Genomic DNA, 25,597 nt, shown 5'->3' on the forward strand with positions numbered 1-25,597 from the left:
ACCATATGCTGATTGGTACACTTTCTTTTTACATTCATTTTTTCATATTTAACAAGTAAAATATATATTTTGCATTAGATTATTATTTATTATTATTACAGTATTATTTACAGTACATTTACATTAACTGACTTCATTTCAAATCTACGGTGACACTCAGTGAAAGATACAGTGTCCCCATCGTTACTTGCTCATGAATGAATCAGATTCAACAATTGTTATTGCTTATATCTTGATATGTCACTGAAGTCTTTTCACAGCTACTAGTCTTACAGTCTTTGACTTTTTGAGGATCAGATTTTATTTTGGCAAACAACCACATATGTATTTAGAGAACTGGATTCTGTTGTCCGAGGTGACAGCCCATTTATTCTAATTAAAGTTTCTCACAGGGTGTAAATGCCCAAGTACTTCTTCAAGCTTTCTCCGGTTTCTGTACTCGTAAAACACAGAAGTTGACTTCTACTTTTGTGTTGTTTAGTTGTTTAAAACAGACATTTGTTGTGTTCAGTTCAGTCCTTTTTTGCAACAGAAACCATTTACTAACACAAAGACACACACGGCTCACTGCGGTGACTGTTCAAGTCATAGTGAAGATTTAATATGTTTACTCAAAATCACAGGATCATCATAGTAAGATGCAACATTTACCACATTAAAGCAGCCTATTGATTGTATGGACACAAAAAAGCATCAAATGCTAGTAAAGAGTGTGACATTTATTTGTCATTTTAACACATATCAAGAAGTGAATAAATCGGATCACTGCATGATAAGTCAGATTGAAAAAGGCCAAGTAGTTTAGTTCTTCAACGTCTCACATCCATGGAGGCAAAAATGGCAACTTTACAAGCCTTTGGAGTTGTGTGAGAGTTCCCAGATATCAGTCTCTTGAGGATATTATCTCCGCTTGAGTTGACAAGATCAATGGCAGGTTGACCTGCTCTCCTACAGTAACTACCACACACATATTTACATTTATTAAGGCTCACCTCACATTCTTCATTAACATTATATTTACATTATTTTCCTGCTCATAGTGAGTCGGTTACAAACAAGTCAAGTCTGGAGCAGTGTGAACATGTGTGTGTTTTTAGGCAGTCCTTCCACTCTGCACTGGCACTTGTAAGACATCTGCCTTTTCTAATTCAGGCCCTGGCATGTGACAGTAACTGGGTAACCGGAGATCGTAGCGATGGCCGGACTCGTTGAAAGCCTTGTCGTTCAGGGAGTACAGCTTCTCTGCAATGTCATTTCGCACAATCAGGGCAAAGATCTTGGCAATGTAGCGATGTTTGGCGAAAAGCAGATAGAGTTTCTTTCTCTTCCACGCCACGTACCGACAAGGGTCATCGGCACGTAAAGTCACCTGGAAAGAGGCAGTGATTAGACACAGAGATGGGGCTGATGGAAAAACTAGTGTCAGAGTAGCAGTGCTCTTTGGAGGAAGTTCAAGGTTTTCTACTGAACAATTCAATTTATGCTTGAAGCATCCATTTAAATGCACTTGCTTTTGATTTGTTGTCAATATATTCAGTGAGTTCATTCAGCAGTATTTTTTTGTGCAAACAAAAAGCTTCACAGCAGCTGTTAGAGTCTCTACACTATTCATAGTAGCACAGGCAGGCATCAGAAGAAAACTGCACATAAATCTACACTGTGGTCACACAGTGTTTCTGAGGGAAATGTATTAAACAACAGGAGGATATCTGGATCAGCCAGACGAGCACTGGCATCTGGGTCAGGCCTGCAAGAAGCAGGACTGTCACATATGGAATTTTTAAAATTCTTATAAAAATTGTTATCCAGTGGGTTTGCATACATGGGCATTGCTTTGAACCACTAATAAAATACATTAATTACATGTAGTTTTGTAGATACATCAGTTAAAGGTTAAAGGGACATTTAAAGGATTTTTTTAATAGAGACTTTAGTGTCATAGTTATCCATATATATATATCTGAAAAACAATGCCCTCTTAAGGGACCGTAGATAATATATATATATACATATATATGTATATATATATATATGTGTGTATATATATATATGTATATATATATATACATACATATGTATATATATATATATATACACATATATATATACACACATATATATATATATACATATATATATATACATATATATGTATATATATATATTATCTACGGTCCCTTAAGAGGGCATTGTTTTTCAGACACTTCCATGTAAAAATGGCTCATTGAAAGTTCTTAAAATAAAATCTAAAGATAAAAACGACATACGTACTAATTTTGATATCATGTTAAATGCTGAAATGAGAATTGGGGTTAGAACTAGAAGACCTTTCTTATTTTCATCATTACATACAATTGTTAGTTGAATGACTGCACCTGAAAAATGCCCTCCTCTGCTGGTCTGAGGGAGTCCCACTCAGGCGAATCCAGAAACTGGAAGGGGTGGATGTAATGCAGGAACTCTCCATTTACAGTCACACACACTCTGTGTAGAACAATATATGCATAATAATCAGGATGCAGTATTCTATTATCTACTATCATGTACTACACTAAAAAGCACATGTGCATAACTGTAACTGATGACCGTGTTGTTTGACACCAGGTCACCATTGTTTGTCAAACGTTTTGACGAATGAAGACTAAATTAGTCAGTGATGAGTTGACTGTCTTGACATTCAAGACATTATTTAATAAAATAAAGATAAACTTTGTGTTTACAAAAATGCAAAAATATTTTTGTTTATTGTCATCTATATATCAGCAGCTGAGGGTCTTTGAGTACATCCAAATTTTATTGTTTTGTAATTTTTTTTTCACACCAGAAATGGTCAGCATTTTTTGTGTAGTCAGAATAAAAATTACAGACTTAACCAACCATGAAAACAGTTGTCAGTTGTAGCCTTCTGTTCATTTATATGATTCATCTCTCTTTGAGGTGTTGTCTTTTTTACCTTCATAGTTTAAAAATGAATTCATTAATTTACAAAATGTGTAACTGTACAAAAACATTATGACGCAAGACCTGGAATGGGATGGAAATGCCTTCAAATTTACCCTACTTTGATTGGATGTTGGTGGAGACGAGTGATTTAATGGACAGGTAGATGGTTGTTTTACTGTAGATCCAAATTATCTCAAAGGAATCAGTAAAAAAAACTGTCATATTTAAAGTAGTGTTTCTTTCCTACAGACTTACTTCAGCTTTCCAAATTATTCCAAATGAATCGGTATTAAGTGGTGTAACTACATTTGAAAACCTTAAATATGTATGTATTATTAATTTAATTGAATTTACTTTATTTATACATATATATGTTGTGATAATTTGATTTAATGAATTTAGCTGAACTTAATTCTATAACTGTATGGTCACTTATTCAGTTCTAGTGAATAGCATCTCCAATAGAATGGAATAGTATATTTAAATTGTATTATATTTATTTATTTAATCTTTTGATCTACCAATACTTCCTCAGTAGATCGTGATCTACCATACAGTTCAGTCCTGACTCACATATTAAGAAAGAATATTTTATGGTAAAAGCGGCTACACTTGTAGAAACTTTAACTTATCTGACCACATCAGCTGCCCATGGTCACACACACTAATTCGCAGCTGACTTTAAACGGAGGTCAGTGTGCCTCTGGGTCACCACGTCACCTGCCGGACAGCAGCACCGACAGTTTGTCGATGGGGGTTTTTCCCTCGATGGCAAAGCAGTTGTTCGTCTCCAAAGTGTGGATGTCACTGTCGCAGCAAGCTATTATCTTCCCGAACTGGGAAAGTGACACCCCGAGCTTCTGGAAGAGGTGCTGGTAGAGGTCCTGGAACTCCCTCTCGAAGGAGACGCTCCGCAGGCGGTGGGCGACGTGCAGCACCTGCCCCAAAGTGACGCCGAACAGAGCGAAACTCCACAGGAACGTGTCGGTGGTGCAGGGGTCCGACCAAGCCCACAGCGTGGAGCAGAAGAAGCCCAGTGCGAGGAAGGTGAACAGGTAGAGGAGTCCGTAGAAGCCGCTGCCACCCATGAAGCCGAGGAAGAGGAAGATGTTGGCCAGGTGGAAGACGGCGCCCTCCGCTCCTTCCCTCCACTCCTCACACAGTGGGTACATCGGCGGCACCTGCTCCACCGTGTAGTTCATGGCTTCGAAGTCCGGGGGTTCCATGTCTGTGACCAGAGTGACCCAAACACTAACACTGAAGTTACCGTAAACCCATTCAGCGGCCGACGTCACGCTTTATTCTGTATACAAACTTTTGCCTAGAATGAGAGACGGCAGAGAGACGCACCAGGAGAGAGTGACGATGGAGAACTGACAGCAGACTTAGAGGAGAGAGAGCGGGGAGGGAGCGACGTACGAGCACCGGAAATAGAAAAATAGAACCACAGCAAGTCTATTCAGGGCGCACACACTTCTAATGATGATTTATATACAAACAAAAACGAACTATGTGTCAAATGTTTTATTAAGTGATAAATTATAAACCCTGTAATATTGTATAGCACTGATGATAAAGATCTGGGTTGGAACCCATGCATGGGTCACGAAAGGTTCAAAAAATAAAATAAAATAAGTCACAATCAATTTTCTTAACAGCATACACTTTGGCGGGATACAAAATATCTTATATATGCTCAAACCAGTATATTAAAATCATATCTGTAAAATGTAGGGACCACCACTGCTGAGTATCAAAAACAAGAACTTAAAGGGATGTTCTTATTGCCTCTGCTGGTGCACTGATAATAAGTAAACTTTTTCTTTCTCCCAAAAGAACCTTCATAATTATTAAGTATGGTGAAATTAAAGAGCCACGTTAAGGATAAAAACAAATATGAAAAATTACAAGAATAAAGTAGTAAGATCACAAGGATGAAATCGTAAGTTTTAAAGATTAAAGTCATAAGTATGTATGATGTGTTTGGGGAGGGATGGGAGAAAAGCGCACAGTGGTAACCATAAGTGTGTCAGAATGACAAATGTGGAGCTTTTTTTAATTACCTTTTGTTTTGTTTTCAATGCGGCCTTAACACTCCATATATATTGTGATGTCAAAAGATTCAGTACTTTGAGGTTTATCATCACTCCTGCATTGATGTCTGAGGTGCCACTCTGACTAAAAACAATCATAACTTAACTCAATTCTAGTATACTGTATTGGAAAAATTGTCCTAAATCTCTTCCTCCTGCTGTATGTAACAGAAATAGAACCAAAATCAAAAGTAGGTATTTATCTTAAAAGTAGCTCCTGTGTGACACTGTTCTCAAAAACCGAATAAAATGCAGGCAGTTCATTAGAGAGTTTCTGTATCAGCACTCTTTTTGTTTGTGAAGACATACAAAGGAGAAAAGAACTTGTCCTCATTTATCAGAGCTTCTGGAGGAGCGGGCCAGTGTGAGGAGTGATCCTTGTGGACCAGAATAGCTGCAGTGCTGCCTGCAGTGAGTACCTGGTCAAGGTGACTGTGACTATTTGTTAGATGGTGGAAAGTGAATGTGGGGTGGTGCCGCACATCAGAATATCTAGGGCAGCAGTGAGGGACAGTGGACCCCAGGGTGTACTTCATATCATGTCACATGTAAGCATTTTGAGCTGAAACATTCTCTCCAGGTCTGGCCTAGTTTTTCCAGACGAGGGTTAATGATGAAGGAGAGTAACAGCATGGCAGGGGCATCAGATGTCACATCTGGAGCTATTTTTACTTGGATTCAAGTTTGTTTATGTGTGTGTATATCTGGGGGGGGGGGGGGGGGGGGGGCGGGTATGTGGACAAATGTTTGATTTCACGCACAAGGAAATCAGAGAATTTCCTGGACACTGTGTGTATTGGTGTGTGTGTACCTATGTCTAGATGTCCTGGCAAACATTTTGCATGAAAAGGGATGACAGCATAGCATTCAGACTAACATTAGATGTATATTAGATACATGTGATAGAAGTTCTGTCCAATTACATTCACCCTTCCCCAAAACTTGCCCACAACAAACAACTATCACTCACTTGACGACTCTGTCACATGAGCTTATAGGTGTTAGCTGCCTGTCCCTCTTTATTTTTAGCAATCCTGGATTGAGTGCTAACTGTATTGGCACTGGACCTGTTGCAGGATCCAGTCTGATATCAGCAGAAGTCAGGTTTACTGTCTAGTTGGATTTTCCAGATTATCACACAATGACCAGTTAGTCCACAGTGTAGGGATCTGCAAGTGTTTGCACTTGAACTATTTATGGACTCTCTTTGGTCAACAGCTTCATATATGGATTGTACCTGATGTCGAAATGTAAAATGACACTGAATAAAACCCAAATTTCCACCAAACATTATTTGAAACCACATAATTATACATAATTAACTCCTTGCTAAACTCTCCTCACGATAGCATAGCTCACGTAGGGATGCTTGCTCCCTACTTTGAGAACTACTGGAAAAGATTAAGATAAGCTGATAAAGACCTGCAGTTACCTATGGAGAGACCTAATACATTTGTATTTAATGCAAAGGTGAGTTACTAATTGCTTTCACATTTTTAAAACAGCATCATCTCAGTGCCTGAGCAAATAATGCTAATAGCATATTGAGACTGAAATGACAGGCAGAGCAGGATACCTTGACAGACTGAGGATCGGCGGTAGACTGGAGGATAGCCCTGAATTGACCCGGCCTTGGCTCCAAAAATAGATTCTCAAGTTAGCATATAAATGAGATGCTCTCCTGGACGGCTACTGACAGCCAGTCTGTCTAGTCAACACATGTGGTTTGACACTGCAGCTCCATGTTTCCTCCAGAATTGTCATTCATAGCATCAGCACTGTTTCACCTTAGCCTCAGAGGATCAGCACGGATCAATGCCAATCAAAGTACTGCAGTTTGTAACTAAACTACCTTCAACTGCCTTCAAACTGGCTTCAAAAGTTGATGCACTTCATAGAATTGCAATTAAGACTAAAGCTGTTGTTTAATAACTATGTATAATGGGAGCATCCACCAAAAGCAAGGAAAACAGTTATGTTTGTCTGCTTATGTGTGCTGAAATTTGAGTGATTAAAAAATAAAACAATGCTGAGAGAGCCAAATGCAGCGGCATTTGGCTCTCTCACAATCTATGGTTACTAATATAATGAAATGACTTGCAGTCTTGGGAGTAATCTCTCGGGTTAGAGTTGTAAACAGTGCAGCTTCCTTGACTATAATCAGTGATCCCTCATTCTGCACACATTACAGAATGGTGACTTGGTAGACAGACAGAGCATGTGTACTTGACTGGACCGCATGTGTTCCAGACCTGCTGACCATTTCTGGTTCAAACTGCAAAAAGCTACCATAAGAAATGCACAAGGTGCAGATGAAAACCCTCATTTTTGACAGCTACAGCATTCTCTACAACAAAGAAGACTATTTCTTTTTAGAAGACTCTGAGATGTGTCAGGAGGGTTTTGTGCCTTTAAACTGCCTATAGTATATCTGAGGGCTGAGTGACGGCAGCTATTATCTAACCTTTACGATGTCTTTTAGGCCAGCCACTCTGGAAAATGGCACAAAAAGAAGTGGTTTCTTATCTGATGTGAGGATTATGGCAAACCATTCTTCTTCTTCTCTTTACTGACCCCATCACATATCTGTTAATGGACATGAAATGTGCTTCCTCTGCATCACCAGAGCCTTTATTTCCTCACTCTCCACACACACCGAGGAGCAGGCTTTGCTTGTTGTTTGGTCATCAGGGAAACAGATGAGTTCATATGATACTTGTTCAAGTTTTATAGGACAGGAAATGAAAGGAAACTACTCACAATGGCTTCAACATCTCCAACAAGGCAAAATGAGCAAAGCATGACATTTTCTTATGGCCTTTTTGGCTTGAGTCATCCTGGGATTAAAGTCTTTTTTCTCTTGTTTTTCTCTAGTCTTGTTTTCTCCTCTAAAGGCCAAGTTATAAGACTATAGTTATAAAAATGTCTCACACTGGTTAAATGTACTTTTAAAGTGCATAAAAATGACCACATGTTTCAGCTTCAATCAGTGTTCGAGGGTATAACGAATCAAAACAAATTGATGATAGAGAATATTTTAATAGATTAGAGACAAAAAAGACTAGAAAGTAATGATTCTACTGTTTAAAATTCCAAAAGCAAACTCTAATAATTCGTTATAAGATCATTCCTTGGCAGAGGCCACAGATATCACATTGTTCCTTAATGGAATGTTGCAGTGAAATGCTCCCAAAGTATCAAATAACAGTACAGGAAATGAAAGATTCTTGGTGAACGAATCTTTTCATTAGAATTATTTTATGTTAGAAAGCCACTTTTTATTTTTAATAATACACCTAGTTTAACAAACACCAGATGGAATGTTGCATTTCATATTGTGTTGTCGTCAAAAAGAGGTATTGTCAACAAATATTTAATCACAGTGTCTATAGAATCAAGAAAAGGCAACCGAACATCTCTTACTGATGGAGTTCTAGATATTTCATTATTAAATACTTGTTTGTTTGGAGACTTTATCCCATTCTGTTAGCCATCAGTAAATAACCATGTCTAAGTGCAGTCTGGTCACACCACATAGCCTGGACAGTCCTCCGTGCTAGTGTTCCGACTTACTGATCTGCAGGATTATAATTAGGAAACGTTGGCATACAAAAATGCCGAGAGGAAGCAAGAATGTCTGCAGAAAAAAATCTGAAAATCAGAATGGAATTGTTCTCACAGATATTTCTGTCTAAACAAAAGTCGTTTTAGTGATTGTGTGTGGCTGAGACATTGTCTATTAATAACTGGGCGGTTCTGAGCACCGAGCACGCTCAGACAAATACTCAGAGCGTGGTGTTGAGTCATGGCAGCGGGGGTGCAGGCGAAGACCTGGCAGAGATGCTGAGGACCACTCAGTGCTCCTCCACAGACACAAGATGGTGTGTAGCCAAGACAACCCTGATGGTAGCCTCATCACAGACACCTCTGCTCATGCTTCCCGCCCTAATGTCTCCCCCACACATTTCATTGTCACCTGCCAGTAGAGAGCTTGATCTCTTAGGACTTCACATGATTACAAGTAATCATGATTACAGCTCTAAATGCAATGCAGGGCTGATTGCACTGACAAATAATCAACCGTGTCATTGGATGACTGTGGATCAAAACAACAATCATTTTGAGCTGATTTGAAATAATCAGAGTTGATTTCTGGGGAATGTTTTTGACATTTATTCATGCCATTTTTACACTCTTGCACACTCAATATACAAATACTTAGCAAAAATCTAAATAATTGGTGGACATTCTGTTTTCACCAATAGAATTTCTTAAGAAACCCATCTGCAGACCATCTGACTTGGGAGATTAGAGTATAGAGTTTGTGTGATGTTTTTTTCACTGTAATGTTTGATAGATGGATATAGTTGGTGATTATGTTCAGTAACGTGATGATTTATGTCATAGAGTCGTCATTTAAGGAAACGGCCTGTATATATTAACATGTGATGATGGTGTTCTTTTAGTAAAGGAATAAAAGCACCCTCTGCTGGACAAATATGACACATAACACCTATTGAACTATACCAAGTCGACAGCTTTTAATTCTTCACTGAATAACTGTTCAACGAACTCTCCTTACATTAGAAAATGACATCGCATTCACGCAATACAGGTTTTTGCTGTGTAGTAAAAAGGTGCAACATGGTTCATGATAAAAACACACCCCACCATATAAATTAGGAAAATTGATTAACAGTTAAGGTTAAATCTAAACTATAAATTAGGCTACAGCTTTATAGTGACTTTTATGCATAATACACCATGTGTGCAATCGGTTTCTGTATTGTTTCACTCCAACGAATGTCTAATAACAGGATTTCAGCAGTTTCATGTCAGGATATATTTGAATCTCAAAAACAGGGGCTAACAGATATAACAAGCTATAAAAGAGTTTGAATATTACACCAAACATTGGCAGTTTTAGCTGATATCATCCAAGCATCACACACGTTTTTACTTCCCGTACAAGTGAACACCCAGACACACAGTCACACACACTGGAAGTCATCTGAAGGAGTCCTGTGCCACTGTCTTATTTGATGGCCTGCCAGATGATGATGAAGAGGATGATGAGCACGAGTGTCATCACCATGGACAGCATGCACATCCTCTTCCGACTTTTCCTCTGCACAGAGGAAACATGTCACAACGTTCTTGTTAGACTTCTAAAACTATATACAAGTACTTTGACTCACATCAATATGATATGATAACCTTAAAATAATATGTTTAGGTAAGTTTATTTTAACGCAGTGATTAATAAATTGCTGCAGTATACTACAAGTCATTTTAGTTACACTTTAGAAATATTTACCAAGAAATAATTAAGTTTATGGCCAGGAAAATGCAGACTTGAATGCTTGAACAACTTGCTTAAAGAATAATTTTGGGCAAAGTGATTTGAACCAACTAAAATCATTGTCAGATGTTGCTAACATTATCTAAAACCTACATTAAACTATTATAAAAACAATGTCATCAATTAGGGAAAACTTAACAAGTGTGATGTCAGCTAAACATTCAGTGTAAATGTAGACTTATCTAAAAAGTTAACTGAAAATGTCGAGGTCTAGGAGTACAGTGACAGGTTAAAGAAAGACAAAGAAATAAACACATGTAATGCCAACATTTATCTGAATCATATTTAAAAAAAATAGGATAAAAGTCATATCTATATTAATAAGTTAATAATTATTGTTACCCGATAATAAGCTGCCTTCTGTAACTGAATGGCCCCTCTGTCCACATAAACATCAGCATTCTCCACATTGGCCTCAATGCTGTCTGTGAACACAGGAGCATCAGTGTTAACATGTGACATTAGAACCAAACTCTGTGAAACTGAATCTAAGTTTTTGGTCACCCTCACCGATCATATCTCCTTGGTCATGTATCATTGTTGCCAGGTCCTTAAAGATCTGGTTCACATCCATGATGTCAGCCTGAGAAGGAAACAAAGTATTACTGTATTAACAAAAAAACGCAACCACTGTGTGGCAGTATAGCATTTCTGCCTCACAAGGTGCAGATTCACACCTCCAGCTGTTTGATGTTGGTCTCTCTCTCCCTGATGATCTCCAGATCTTCCTGTGTGATGGGGTGTTCAACAGTCTGAGTAAAGCTCTGTCCCCATTCGTCCTCCCTGCACAGTCATCCATAGACAGTAACACATTTTTCCTCTAAAGGCATTTGCACTCATCCAATAAGAATGTAATTATAGTATTACCTATGACATTTAGACGCAGAGGAGATATTCCAGATACTTACTTTTCAAATGTCACCAGCTGTTCGTTTACATTTCCTCCATCTCCCTGTTGGCAAATAGGTTTCTTCATCATCATCAACAGCAAATCACTACACAACATAGTTGATTTTTTTTAACCATTCACCACAGCCATAGCCACTCATCAACTAAAACTGAGTCATTTGTGAATGTACAATGTATTTAGTACCATGACTCTGGATCCAGCTCGAGCTCGAGCCACCGACTCCCTTTCTTTCTCCGCTGTTTTGCGCTGCACTACTTGAAAGTTGTTGAGAGCTGCAGCAAAATCATTCATCAAACGATCCTTCTGCAGCTTCTGCTGCCTCTGAAAACACAGAAAAACCACAGGAAAGAATCAAGCAAAGGTTTTATTCAGTCTTATTGTATAATCACATCTTATGAAACCCAAATGAACAACTGCTAAGGCAATTTTTCCTCAGAGTCAGAGCAGGTGGAGATAAAACGGTGTCCAGTGTCCAAACAGACTGACTCCATTACATGAACACATACCTGTTTAATAAAACATTATTCAGTGATGGCTTTCAGAACATAATATTAAAAAAAAAAATACAATATTTAAGGAATAAAAATTAGACTACAATTGTACATCCAAGGCTTTAATTTATATGCAATAACTGGAAAAATAAACAAGACATTAATAAGGTAATGCCATTATTTACAGACTGACCTGCTCTGATGGAGATAGTGTTGGGGGCAGTGAGCCGAGCTCCTTCAAATGTCTGTTGGTTTCTTTGGCAAGCTGGTTGGTGTAGTGTTGGAGCTGTTGGCTGAAGAAAAACAAACATTCAATTAGGAAATATATTCTATAAACCACAGGTATGTTTATATATGGCTCACCAAAACAAAGCATACTTTGACACATATATACTGTATAACAGTATAATATATGCAACTGATTACTTCCTAGCTGCTAGCATGTTCATGTGGCCTCAGCAGGAGTAAGCTTAGTTTTCATACAGAAAGTATATCTTTTCACTGATTACAAGCAAACAAGCTGATTACAAAACTGTTATTTTCATACTTACAGCCTCCCCTGGAGCTCTGAGGTTTCCTTTCTAGTCTCCAGTTGGGAAAGTAGTTTTTTGATCTGACCAGCTAAAAAAAGAAGAAGAAGAACTGACCAAACAACTCACAAGTGTTTTGTAGTGTTCATCTAGTTTGTGCAGATGATGTTGATGTAGAAAATCGAGGTGAGAATAAAACTATTAAAGTAAGAGTGAAAAATGGTGTAGTAGTGGTTGTTTAAGGAAAGCAGTTTGAAAATAAATGCAGATTGAGGGAAAGACTAAGACTAAATGAAAGGAGGAAGAGCCCATATGTGTTTGTTACATGCACTGAAGACTGGGGTTATAATGGTAGGTTTAACTTTAAAAGGACAGTTTCAAATTAATGCATATGGACCAACCTGGTGCCAATTGAAGGAGCAATTAAAGGGAAAAAAACTTACAGTTTTGGTTGATCTTCTGGATGTTGACACTGCATAACTGGATTACGGTGCTTGTACCCTGTGGCTGGGACGAACTGCTCTCTGCTCGCATATACGACATCCTGGCTGTAGATGTCGCTGCTGCAATAGACGCCACTAAAAAGACAAGCTAAAACAGTTACACAGGTTGTTGTTATTGTTACTTTCGTCAGTGCATTGCATCTAATTTTAATTGTAGTATTTGTTTGTTTTGGGTTTTTTTCTGAATGAGTAAACTGTCATGTGTAAATAGCAATCTCAAGAAATAAACTAGAGATACATTTTAATACCAAAGCTATATATATTAGCCTTCTCATTATTTTGAACATTGTGTTGTTTCTGTGTCCTGTACCATAACTTAAAATGCATACGATTAATGATTAAACTAAGAAGAAAATGAACATAGATACTTTCGTTCTAAACAATATTACTGACGTGTGATTTGTACCTGACAGGTGTACGAGTCTGTCTAATTCATATCATAGTGTTTTAGTACGCATACAAAAATAGTAGTATTACGTTATGGTTAAAGATACAAGGCATGATTGTAGTTGGAGAACAAGTGCTCCATCTCATGGTCTGGTCGCGTGGTAGTGTCTCTTAACAGCCTACTTTGCTGCGTAAAGTGCGTTCTCCATATTTAAGGTTTGCTTTGTTTTTTCTTTCATCAGATTCTGTGATTGTGAGCAGTTTTACACAAACACTGAAAACTATCAATCGTTACCCTTCAAATACTAACAACATCAATATTGGTGATTGCCTTCTACAAATCTATAAAGGGCAGCATGTTGTTGTGCATCTTTAACAAAGGAGAGTTTAGATTTTCAGTAAAAGCCTGTTTTCTGGTAGAAACTGTGAGAAAATTCCATCGAGGCCAAACCCCAGTCATCACGTGGATTCATTTTCTAACAGACTACATTGAAAATAGGGCAGAGCGCAGATCAGCTTCCAGAATGTTGACACTAGTTCACATCAGATTTTATTAGACTATCGGCACATGTTAATGACTACTCTGCCACAGAAGAAGCTCAACACACGTGAACAGTACATTTTTAACAAGCCTTAGTTAATTTTAGCGATAATATAACCGTCGGCTGTATCACTTTGTGGTAAATAACCGCCGCAGTGTTTTAAAACAGAGAGTAGGAAAATAAATCTTACTTTGCAGTCAAATGCGGTCCTTTATCTCCCCGGGTCACAGGAATGATGGTGTGTGGTCACAGTTTACAGTATGTGGTTACAGCAATAAGGAGAGAGAACGACGGCCCGTCACAGATAATCCCAACGCAGCTTCCATGACGCCTTCACTGTCTCAGAGTAAACATGGGAAATCACAGCAACGAAAAAAACCCAAACTTTTACTTACAGTATATCAGTAGCATTTTTCCACCCAAAATTGCAACACAAAACATGTTACAACTTATGTTGTGTTTTTTAAGAAATAAAATCGATATTTAACTAGATATTCAGAAAAAAGATTGTATTTTCATTTGTTTTTAAAAAGTCACATTGCAGTACTACTACAATTACTAGGAGTCCAACTGCTACGACTTATACTAATGGCTAATGCTACTACAGTACACTCATTTTATTTCTTTTACAACTACTACAACAAAACCTCGCTACTACTATTGCTACTATGAGTAATGCTGTTACTACCAATACAGTTACTACCTCACCCTATCGGCTCTTACTAATACTACTTCTAATATTCACGTCATCGATAAGACATATAGAATAAATAAACAATACATATAATATTAAAATATATTAATAAATAATGCTGTGCAATACTGAACCCTAAATGCAACACGGACAGAGCTGTCTTATGACGCTCTATTGTAGTAGAGGTTTTAAAGTAGCGGCACGAATTTCTTGATCGTCCCTGACCCCTGAAACCTAATGATTTCAACATCCGTAACCTGACCTTTAACAATCCTCTGTTCACTAGATGGCCTCTCTTTCATCTTTTTTTCTTTGCTTATTTGTTCTGCTCTTTCTTCCATTGTATGATGTTCAACAACTCCATTAAAGGTCGGAGGATAAAGCGTTTTTACTTAAATCTTTTTTTGCACTGCTGATGTTAAAGGATGACCTGGTGTGGCGGGTCACAATAATCTTGTGCTTGTCTCGTGACTTTCCACTCGCTCTAATTATAACCTCAAATTCAACAGTGTTGAGACTCGCACATGACCACAGACAAATGGCCTTAATGCTGCTGATCTCCCACTGATCACTGACAGGCTCACATATCTGCTGCTGCTAGGATTCTAGGGTGCATCACCAACTCTCACCATCTCCTCACAGCCAGGATGCCATTCAGGGTCCAGTATAGATCTACTAGCGCTAAAGGGGCACAGAGTGGGCTCGTCTTAGCAGGCAGTTAATTATGGCAATAATTAACCGTTACGCACATATGGGCGATTTACTTATTGTAGACATTAAAACTGGAAAGAGAATAAAGAGGGGTCTTTAGTCACTGCGCACCCATATGGATCTTTACAAAGCTGGCTTGGTAACATTGAACTACAGTGATAGTTATAAAAAAAAATGATACGAGATAAAGGTAACAAAAATAAAATTATCAAAAATATTAGAAATTGTAGCAGTACTTATGCCATGTAGTGAGTATTATTTGAATACATTTTATATGCCCCTTTATATGTTTATGCCCCTTATATGTCCCTTTTCTGGTGGGATTTATGTAGAACGGACTTTTTTAAAACGTGTTCTCTCTTTTTGCCAGTAGGTGGTGCCACGATATCGCCTAAATATTGACGTAAGTAATTAAGACGATTTATATTGATATTAGATAGAGAGGAGATGCAATTGCAGAGGAGAAAGGAAAAAGCAAGAATACCTTAAGATAAGTCAAACATATGTGATGCACATTGGTAGCACTTACTGCGAATGTAGAATGAGCATAATCTGTATATACTGTGTGGCTGGTAAATAACAAGGCCTGAGACTTTTGCATTTGACTGGACTTGCTCTAACTTGACTTTGAAGTGTCAGTAAAATCCTCCTGAAGTATATTGGAAAACATCTATCTTCAAAGCCATGTCACCAACAAAAAACAACATTTTCAAAGCCAGTGATGTTATAATTGTTATTATTATTATTATTGTTATTAATATTATTACAATGTTCTAAGTGTAACAGTCGTATCATAATTTATTTTGTAAAAATGTTAAAAGCATTTTACAAAAGAATTGATATATAATTCAAAGCTTATACTCTGATCAAATGTGATGCCTCTCCTTCAAATGCTAACATTTGGTCTGCCTAGAGATACTTCTCAGAATTCTTACAATATAAGATACCACAAGTTTTCTAAATTATGGGCAAAATGTCATGTTCAAATGCTGTTTAATGCAGTATTTATTGAAGATAACCCATTCTAATTGATTCCTTATACTAAATACTTTAAAGTGTAGTCAGGAATAAAAAAGTGTGACTGAAATTATTATTATATGCAGCTGTAATTTCATTGAAAAAATATGTTGTGTATGGACATTATGGTCTATTTTTAAGTGATCTCAGCTGGCTTGTTGTTTTACTACCTTAAATCTAGGCTCTATTAAAGTAGTGATCATATTTTCAAGGAAATTAAAATGGCCTTCTGGAATATTGAGTTCAATAATAGAACAGCTTTGACTCAATTTCTACATGTCATGCTATTATAAAAGCGTAACTATTTCCAATTAGAGTCTGTTGCAGCATAATCCAGCACGCTGACACTAATGAAACAATACAGGCAGTACAGCTGACTTTGCACCGTAGAGACAAAGAAACATGAGCCAGATTATGTTGGGTTCACATCAGAAGGTTAATTACGCCTATAATGCTCTATGGGAACGAGCCAGGCCCTAATATAACCTCTTCTATTAACTGTTGAGTGATATTGTAATGCTATAGGAATTTAATGATTCTCCCACAGCAGAGCAGGATTTACGCTAAGCTCATTTAATTGTCTCTGTTTGTGTTGTATTTGTTGTATTTTGTTAAGCTGCCATGTGTGGGTGGGAAAACATCACAAATGAGAACAGTAAAACACTGCTGTCATGTATGAACAAATCCAGCTGATTAGTAGAGCTCTGGGTTAGTATTCTTCAGTATTAGGCCTATGGGAGATAAAACAGATTCTGTACCTTCACCAGCTGAGCTTTTCAGACTAATTGATGGCTCATTTTTACATTCAGTACACACACATACAGCAGTGGAGGCTGTTATCTAGTACAGTTTATAGCAGGTATACAGTAAATGCAGTTTAGAGTAGGTATACAGCAAATGAATGTTGAAAAAAAAAACTTAGCTAATCAAAAATTTTAATTTTAAAGAGCAACAGCAGGTAACCAAGCACAATTATCTCTCATCAAGACCTTTTAAAGATAACTCAAAATACATTTTCTCAGATGAGACATTTGTGAACAGCAGCAGTTCATCGTGGAAGGATAACTGACTTTGGGGACAGTGATTGGAAAGTCCTGATCTCCCCTGAGTTTTAGCCTTGATCTGGTAACAACTAGGAGAATTTTTGAGCAAGTGTTAGAGGGATTGTTGGATAGTGGAAACACATTGGAGTAGTCACAGTAAAATAAAATCTCTAACCTCTGTATGTTATTCAGTGCAGAGGCTGTCTTGATCTTCGGTTTACACCTGACTCTCTGGAGATGTATGAATAAATCACTATTCATTTTAAGGATAATCAGAGCTGTTTTCTACAAAAGGACGTTTTTAATCAAAAATATTCTGTTTCTTCTTCACATAGAGCTCAGGCTACATCCTACACAGGTTTAGAATTGCATGTAGATATTTCCTCTAAAACAATCTCTGCTTTATAGTGACATTGACAAATGTGTGGTTGTTACAGAAAAATGACATATTGGTTAGATCAGGAAAAAGGATGAAAAATGTTCAGTGGCGTTCTTTTATCCTGGCAGACAAGCAGTCAAAAAACAAATAGATGAATGGCAAAACTAAACTTTGTGGCAGAAGGTATCATTCAATATATCAGAGATATCAGAGATATCTTATATCTTATATAGATTGTGTCTAGTAAAACACAAAAGAAGCAGTGTGTTGAAAGCAAAGAGAGGAACTCAAAGGGTTATGGTGCAGCTAAAAGTTAATAAAAATGCAGCAAAAAATGAATGTTAATTTTCTGTTCTCATTGTTCACACCCGAGTGTGAAGACATATTGCACTGAGGCATCGAACATTAGTAAATAAAACTTGCCAGAGGCCAAGGACGATTGCCAATAAGTGCTTTTGTATTTAAAAGAAAATTTTAAGAAGAGTTGTTCTCTTCTCTCAGCCAGCGACCAACCACTGCCACCAAACCTCCTGACATAGGATGAAGTGATGACTCTCAGAGCTATGCCTGGTTCTTAATCTAAGAGAATAATGATAAACTGCATTCAAAGGTTTTGGCACAGAAGCAGGAGAGTGCACAGGCTGTAAATAAAAAATAAAACAGACTACATTCAATAATTCAGTGTAAAAGACTGTATTTTTCTTAACTCTTTCAACACCAGTCTTTAAAGTGCTGTTCAGTGTATTCTGTCAGAGGTAAACAACATTTTCTCTGTGTTTAATATTACATGATGTGAAATGTATTTTTTGTGCCTCAATTTTGTTTGTTTACAGTCTAAGATATGGCTGCCTTTTATTTATATGCTTGAATTCTATTGATCCTGCTACTGTTCAGTAGCCAACCCTGGTACTATTTTATAAACCTTTAAAGAGGACTTTGAGAAATGTGCTGCTCCAAAGAGCCACCATTGTCTCTGATGTGCCACTGTGATAGTCCCACTGCTTGTTAAATGCTGTCTCTGTTTCTAAAGATCCACAACTAAAATTTCTGTAGACATCCTAAGTGCCACAGGATTACCCACGAGAGTACTTGGTGTATAGACTGTACCTGGACTAGTCAGCACAATCGGTGTGATACACATTATATTGATGTTATTCTGTATATTGTACATATCAAGTAGACTACTTGCATTGGTTAACTTGAAATTAGTCTTTGATGTTCACCGTTAGTTCTAGCCTTCTGTTTCTGCTTTATCCTTTAGAATCAGATGTCCTGTTTTGTTGTTTTTTTTTTTTCACTTTAGAATCAGGTGTCCTGTTTTGTTGTTTTTTTTTCAGAACAAACACAAAAGGTAAAGGGGGAGAAATTAGACAAGAGGCCCTGATACAGCAACATTTTGGCCACAATTCATTCAGGAAACGTTCAACTGAAATTAAGTGGGAAGCACGTTTATTTTACCATAAACTCCCCGAAGGGAGCAGCGAAAAGGACGAAAAATAAGAATGTTCACTACGCAAGTTCTGTTCAACAAAGCAGTTTCTGTGCAACTTCCGGTCAACTTCTTCCTGCTCCACATACAGAACTAGACGTTGACGTCCATTTGTTTTATGTCGTGTTTGTGCTCTGTCAGCATTCAACCGCATTGAAGAAGAACCTTCGGTGGTCAGGTTGCTGTTCTGTCATTGGTCACTTTGGTTATCCGTCAAGGATGTTCTGGAACAGCATTGGCTGTTATCCCCGAGCTCTGTCCTTCTTGTTTCTACCTGTCTGGTTGTGAGAGGCTGGCAGGGTTTCCTGCTCCTCGCTCTACTCCCGCCCCTTTATCCAGCTTCAAGGAAGGAAGACGGAACTACTCGAAACGCATGTGTCACTTCCACTATGCTGCAAATCTGCTGCTGCGTGAATACACGGGTAAATTTCTCTGCTTCAGTGCTTGGTAGGAAATAAGGTACAGTGGTGGCGAACTACAGCTGTGGTTTCGGGGGATGCGGGTCGCTTAGGGAGGGTTGCAGCGATTGCTTTCAGAAGTGAAGCGTGGCTTAGAAAAGAAAGAAGAGACCTGAAAGAGAGAGTGTCTTTCTTTCCTGCGCGAAACCAGATAGCTTGTTTCGGTTGCTTGCCTCGACGGGATTGACATAGAATATGGCGGAACATCACCCAGTCGCGGACACCAAACACAAATCCTCTCTGAACTCTGGTGCGTCGTACTCCGGTAATGGACGCAGCAGCGGCGGTGGCAGTAGCGCGGCGTTCTCGGACAGAGGGAGCGGTGACGCCGGCGGAGGAGGAGGCGGGCTGTCCGGCGGCCTGTCGCAGCCGGCAGGGTGGCAGTCCCTACTCTCTTTCACCATCCTGTTCCTGGCCTGGCTGGCCGGCTTCAGCTCCAGGCTTTTCGCTGTCATTCGCTTCGAGAGCATCATTCACGAGTTTGACCCTTGGTGAGTTTCCACAAATGCACAATCAGCTGCTTTTGGAGAAAGTTGTCTTTTTTAACATGTCAAGTGGACGTTACTTGTTGCCTGTAATCCAGACTAAATTAACGTCCTTGCTTTTGGTCCATCAGACGTGGTTACTCGGTTATTTACTTTATTTAAATGTAAAAGTGCACTTGATAAGTTGGTCATTTATGTCAGGTCATATTTCAGTAATTCATACGCAGTCTCTATATAATATCTGATAAGTTGTGCTGATTGCAAAATACGGTAAACCTAAGTTTGGCCTGACCTTTTCCGTACCACGTGACGGCCGGGTAGCCAATCCATTGTCGCTAATTATAAAGGCAACGTTTATAAATCTTAGGGGGAGGGAGGAAGGTCGGCTGGTGCCTGTCACTGAAGTGTGACGGTCAATTGTTTAGGCCGTTTTTGGTTCCATTAATAATTAATATTGGTCAAAAAATTAGTTACTACGTTAAAAATAAGTGGTGGAATCCTTTTTAAAAATGATAGAATATCAAAAACATTGTTTTATACATATATTGGAATTTTGTCATGTACTACACATATCTCATTTATCCTTATTAAAGAGGTCTGTCTCTATCGGGATTCCTTGATCTTATTTTTTCTATGAGCTACTCCTCCAAATTCCGAACTGTCTTGAGTAATTTTTCTCAGAGCTTTAACAGCAGTTGGCAACCTTTTGTTCCACCACTGGCATACTTTGGGATTTCCTGCTCTGAAATTCAGTTGAGTTCAAAGCATTCTGATGAAAAGTTTAGTAAATGTATTTTGCAATCACCTCTAAAGCACAAATGTGTCTATAACCTCAGTAGGAACACGTGTGTAAATGATTTTTCATTTGTGATTATACAGCAATGTTATGTTTTCATCTTACTCCAGACAAAAATTGTGTTTTGACCCAAACCAATTTTTAATCTTGTGATGGCAGAACTACTCATTAGAATAATATAATTCAGAAACAATGTAAAATTACTTTTTTTTAATTATAATATGTGAAGGTACAATGCTACATTTTGTTTTAGCTAAAATCAACATAAAGCCCAAAAACTATGTGGTTGTTGTCGGACTCAAATATATTTCCTAATCATGTATAGTTTTTCAGACATCACTTGGAAAATTGTTTCAAACCTAAGCAGTTATTTTGTTATGTTCATAATTTTCTTCCTCATGCAACTTACGTGATTACAAACCCAAAAGGCTGTCAATTGTTTTCTGAGTGAGTTTAATCATGTCATGCTATCAGCAAACTATCTGACTTTAACATGTAACAGTTACCCCTTATCTAGTCATTACAGTAAAAGTGAATCACTAGGTGATAACTTACTGGTTCACTTGCATGTTTTAGTTGAGTGCTTCCTGAATGTAAGTTAAAGAAATCACTCATTTGTTTTTTGATGTTCTTTAAGAGCTAAAAAAAAATTATTGCATTTTTGTTGAGCCTGGTTGGTGTGTCGATTGGTTCCATCTTGAGGACAAATACATGGGTCTGTCAAAGTGTATTTTCTTTCCACTGGCGTGGAATCGTCCAAAAAAACAGAATGTATGCCCTTTTCAAATGGTCATGTTTTTTTTTACTGTGTTGCAGAGTTTAGAGATGGGATATAGTATGAATGCAAGTGCCATTGCTTGGCTGTGGGTGGCTTATACTGTATAGTATGTTAAGAAAGCTGTCTGTTGCAATAGACAGTTTATTAATCTATAACAATGTGATTAAGTTGAAATACCTCAACCACAGCTGATGTGGCCTTCATACTGTTTTTGTGTTATTTCTTCAGGGGCTTTTTTTTTCAAGCAAAAGTCCCAACTTGTGTTCTTTCACTATGACTGAGTGTTGCCAACCCAAGCCTGCATTGCATCAGTGAAAGTGATTGATAATTATTCCGAGAGCAGTATTGTGGATTAAACCAACATCTTTTTGTCCATGTGCTGCATAAGTGGATGCATGAAAGCACTAAGCAGTGACCGGTCTTTCAAGTTCTGTGTTTTTGCCAATGGAAATACATGGTGTTGCATAGCATGGATGAGGATGTGTCAATACACTGCCTCACTTCTTGCATTATAACTGTGCTATCACACTGCATTTGTTTCAAACGCTCTATGTCAGTAATTCATTTTTCAAATTATGCTTAAGGGCGGCTAGTAATATTTCATATTTCACACCTGACAAATTTAATTAGGGATTTTTATACTCTGAAATTGAATCACAAAATGGGGCACAGATATATTTAGTATTGATTCCTATATTAAGTCAGTGTTGGGGCAGTAATTGCATTTTCTATAGCAGAGGATAAACATTGCATGTAACAACTCAAGTATGAATTTATTTATTTTTTTCATTGTGACAGAAATGTTAAATTAGTGATGACGCATGATCCCACTCAGTTATTTAGTATGGTAAAGGATACAAACTTTTTTTCTGATTGCCTTTACGTAACAATTCAAACACCACAACCTTATTGTTAGGTTCCTGTCATTCTCTTTCTTTAACAACTACACAGCAGGTGAGCTAACATTCATCTCACCCTTCTGTTGTGTTTGTATTTCCAATCACTATATACTATGCCACACCATCTCTGGGATATGCCTTTTGATGAGGTTATTTAACAGTGCCTTCACTTCAATGCTTTTGAATCTGGCAGTAGTCTGGGTCTGACATTTAGCTATCTGTAGATAGCTATGGTTGGAGTTGAGGTAGACTTCATTATGAAGGGGTGGGGGGAGTCATATTTTTCAGTTGTGTATTAACACTCAATGATGCTAGGTGTGAAGCCAAACAAGGTCTCCAAACAAGGTTTGGCAAGGAGACCTGTCATCTTCTGTTTTGTTCAAGGCTGTAGCTGGAGGACATTTGAATAATTACTCTCACTTTGTGGCTGGTTCTTGTGAAGAATGACATGGTTGATATCATTAATACAATGACCCCAAACTGACAACAGCCAAGCTTAATAAAGACCCGTTATCCAGTTAATTACTTTAAGCTTATGCAAGAGAACATAGTTCTTCATCATCCCTTTCATATGAATACTGCGCATACCCTGTATTGCCATTAAAATAAGAACTCATATCTTGTTAGTGTTCCTAGCAACATGACTGATATGGTCTGTCTGTCTGAGTAATGCTCCATATCACATACTTTTGATCAATGTCTTTTCTAAAGAGCTCTGAAAAATTTCACTCAATAATTTTTACTGACTGAGCCCGAAGTCATCTCCATGTGGCTCTTTAGGTTACATTGATTCATCCTGTTGGTGATATTTCTCTGTTAGCTCCATTCTTTTGCATTCATACTGCATTATTATTCTGACAAGGTCAAGTGTTTTTTAGGGCTGGCCAATTTTGGAAAAATAATTCTAAAAGTTCACTTTCAGAATTACTATATTATAATAAAAACAATGTATATAAAACGTATAAAACCATAGTAATGTAAAAAAAGAAATACTCCAATAAATATAATCCAATGAAGAAATACAAATTTAAAAAGATGGTTTTATGTACCATGACTTAGTGCTTAATGATAATGCTAAATCCTAAAATTGGACCAAGCTATTAATACTAAAATGCAGGTAGATATTTGCTCACATTTCAGTGCACTTTCACACTATTTTGAAATATCCTGAACATGTATCTGACTGCTATATTTAATAAACAGCAGTCAATTTCTCAATCTAAGAACATGACACCTGGTCCAATACAGCTCAGAGCCACCAGTAAACATAAACAGCAAATGCTGGTAGTACTGATGTGTATTATTGAATATACCGTGGAAGATGTTGATGTGGTTTATCTACTTTGCCTTTTCTGCTTTGTATGAGCTGAATGTAAATTAGTCTCTATTTTTTAGTCGGTTACAGAGATATGCCTTGTTGCTGCTCAATGCAGGCACAATAGTGAACTTAGTTTACTCTCTTGCTGACTAAACACTGCTGCTCCTCTCCTTCTGCATTTCCTACTTGCACTGTTTAAAACACCTACACCAGAATGCTCCCATAAGCCTTTTAAAGTGGTGGAAGCACGCAAATTAATTTGGGACAAAAGGCAATATAATTTTTTTTTTTTTTTTTTTTTTTTTTTTAGTGTTGATTTTCTGATTGGTGGGATTGATAAATTGCACTGGCCTAGGAATAGGCTTTAAAAGCTGTAGAGGTGGAGAAATTCCTACTGTGGTGTGTTAGGGTGGCTAATTGCAATTGTGGGTGCTATTAGCAGCATAACAACAAGTGAACAAAGTTCATTTAGAGACATTTAATGCATTTCTGTTTTATTTTTCTGTTACTGGTGAAATAACGGATTTTGACTGCAGACGAGTGCAATCAAGTAGGTTGCATATTGTGCAACCTGTAGTGACTTTACTAAGGCTCTCTGAAACTGCTGTTCCTGATGCAGGGGCTTTCAGAGAGCTGAGGTCAAGTAAAGTAGATTCTGTTGATGATACAGCTGCTTCAGTAGAAAAGCAGACTATAGAACTGCTTTCTAAACGAGGAATGGCCACTCAAGCACCACACCTTTTATGGAAAGTATTTTTTCACTGAAATTCATCCAACTTTGTGTGATTGTAAGCTGCACAAGGAGACTGATTAACATGTTTAGGCATTATCATTGGGCAATATCCTTGGGCTCCAACTAAAAGGGTAGAACAGAATTGCTCCACGTGGATGTTAGGCCACATCACTCATTCTCTAAAATTAGGACAACATTCACAACTAGATTATTCGACTATAAAATGTGTTCACAAAAGTTGGGATTTAATTGGTTTGTAAACACTAATGATTTAGCAAACAAACTGCAGATTGCAAACAAACATTTATTTTCTTGGTAATGTTCTTTCTTTTTGTTTGATTTTTTTTTTCTTTTTTCTATTTTTTGGGGCATAACTGCTGTCTGTGTTTTCAGCATATGTCTGGTACAGTAACGGATACAGATGTTTTTTGATGAACATAACTGAAACCCAGTGTTTTGAATATTAAGGCTGAAACTTTGTTTCCAAAACTGTAACAATTCTATGCTGAAACAGACTGTTTTTTTTTTCATTTTGAAATAATGAAATATTGTCCCATTTTTGTCCATTAGCGTGCTGTAATTATAAAAAACAAAGGATGCTAAGCTGACTGCAGACACAAATGATAATGGATGATTAATGTATAATGTTATCCCCCAGATTTTTTTTTTTTGCAGTTTTATGAATACATGTAAATAAATCTATTTTTATTATTATTGTACTCTGAGGAAGTAAAATGATACAAAATTATATTGGGAGAAAAATAACATGAATGCACTACCTTTTCCCAGATGTTTCTAGGCTGCCTGCTTTTATCTGGAAAAGAATCACCTTTGTCGTTGTACAAATACAGACTCAGATATGCACAACAAAATCCCTCCTTTGCACCTAACCCATCAACCCATTCCAAGGGAGGAGTGATGGCTTTCAGAATTGTGAGTGAATTGTAAGGTTGTGAGTTGATGATGGCAGCCTTGAGATAACTGTTGGACTAACCTACTGAGGTTGATTAGACAGTACGTGATGTAAATCCCGTTC

At 37.6% G+C, this 25,597-nt stretch overlaps 3 protein-coding genes across 5 annotated transcripts in view; 1 reads left to right on the plus strand and 2 right to left on the minus strand.

Moving 5' to 3' along the window:
- Positions 1-150: 150 nt before the first annotated feature.
- Positions 151-5,186, minus strand: popdc3 (popeye domain cAMP effector 3). Its single transcript, XM_008324077.3, has 3 exons — positions 3,664-5,186; positions 2,376-2,484; positions 151-1,369 (listed from the first exon to the last, which is right to left on the minus strand). Exons 1-3 carry the CDS (start codon positions 4,167-4,169, stop codon positions 1,094-1,096), a joined length of 891 nt encoding a protein of 296 aa, XP_008322299.1. The 5' UTR covers positions 4,170-5,186; the 3' UTR covers positions 151-1,093.
- Positions 5,187-9,555: 4,369 nt separating this feature from the next.
- On the minus strand, positions 9,556-15,810 carry stx12l (syntaxin 12, like). Of its 3 annotated transcripts, none has more exons than XM_008324081.3 (11): positions 15,696-15,810; positions 13,952-14,097; positions 12,773-12,907; positions 12,351-12,420; positions 11,993-12,092; positions 11,492-11,629; positions 11,307-11,350; positions 11,076-11,181; positions 10,909-10,981; positions 10,741-10,823; positions 9,556-10,164 (listed from the first exon to the last, which is right to left on the minus strand). In XM_008324081.3, coding segments are annotated over exons 2-11 (843 nt in total). In that variant the 5' UTR covers positions 13,953-14,097; positions 15,696-15,810; the 3' UTR covers positions 9,556-10,071. The 3 variants fall into 3 exon arrangements, with proteins under 3 accessions (XP_008322303.1, XP_008322302.1, XP_016893713.1); XM_008324080.3 differs by having other exon boundaries at positions 13,952-14,101; XM_017038224.2 differs by having other exon boundaries at positions 12,773-12,920; positions 13,952-14,101.
- Positions 15,811-19,135: 3,325 nt separating this feature from the next.
- The window catches only part of LOC103388881 (dolichyl-diphosphooligosaccharide--protein glycosyltransferase subunit STT3B), a 32,169-nt gene continuing 25,707 nt past the window's right edge, over positions 19,136-25,597 (plus strand). The window contains exon 1 of the mRNA XM_008324082.3: positions 19,136-20,043. Coding sequence (XP_008322304.1) covers positions 19,748-20,043 — 296 coding nt within the window. The 5' untranslated portion in view covers positions 19,136-19,747. The remainder of the gene's footprint in view (positions 20,044-25,597) is intronic.

This window comes from Cynoglossus semilaevis, chromosome 13, assembly GCF_000523025.1.
Source record: "Cynoglossus semilaevis isolate Cse_v1.0 chromosome 13, Cse_v1.0, whole genome shotgun sequence".
Lineage (NCBI taxonomy): Eukaryota > Metazoa > Chordata > Actinopteri > Pleuronectiformes > Cynoglossidae > Cynoglossus > Cynoglossus semilaevis.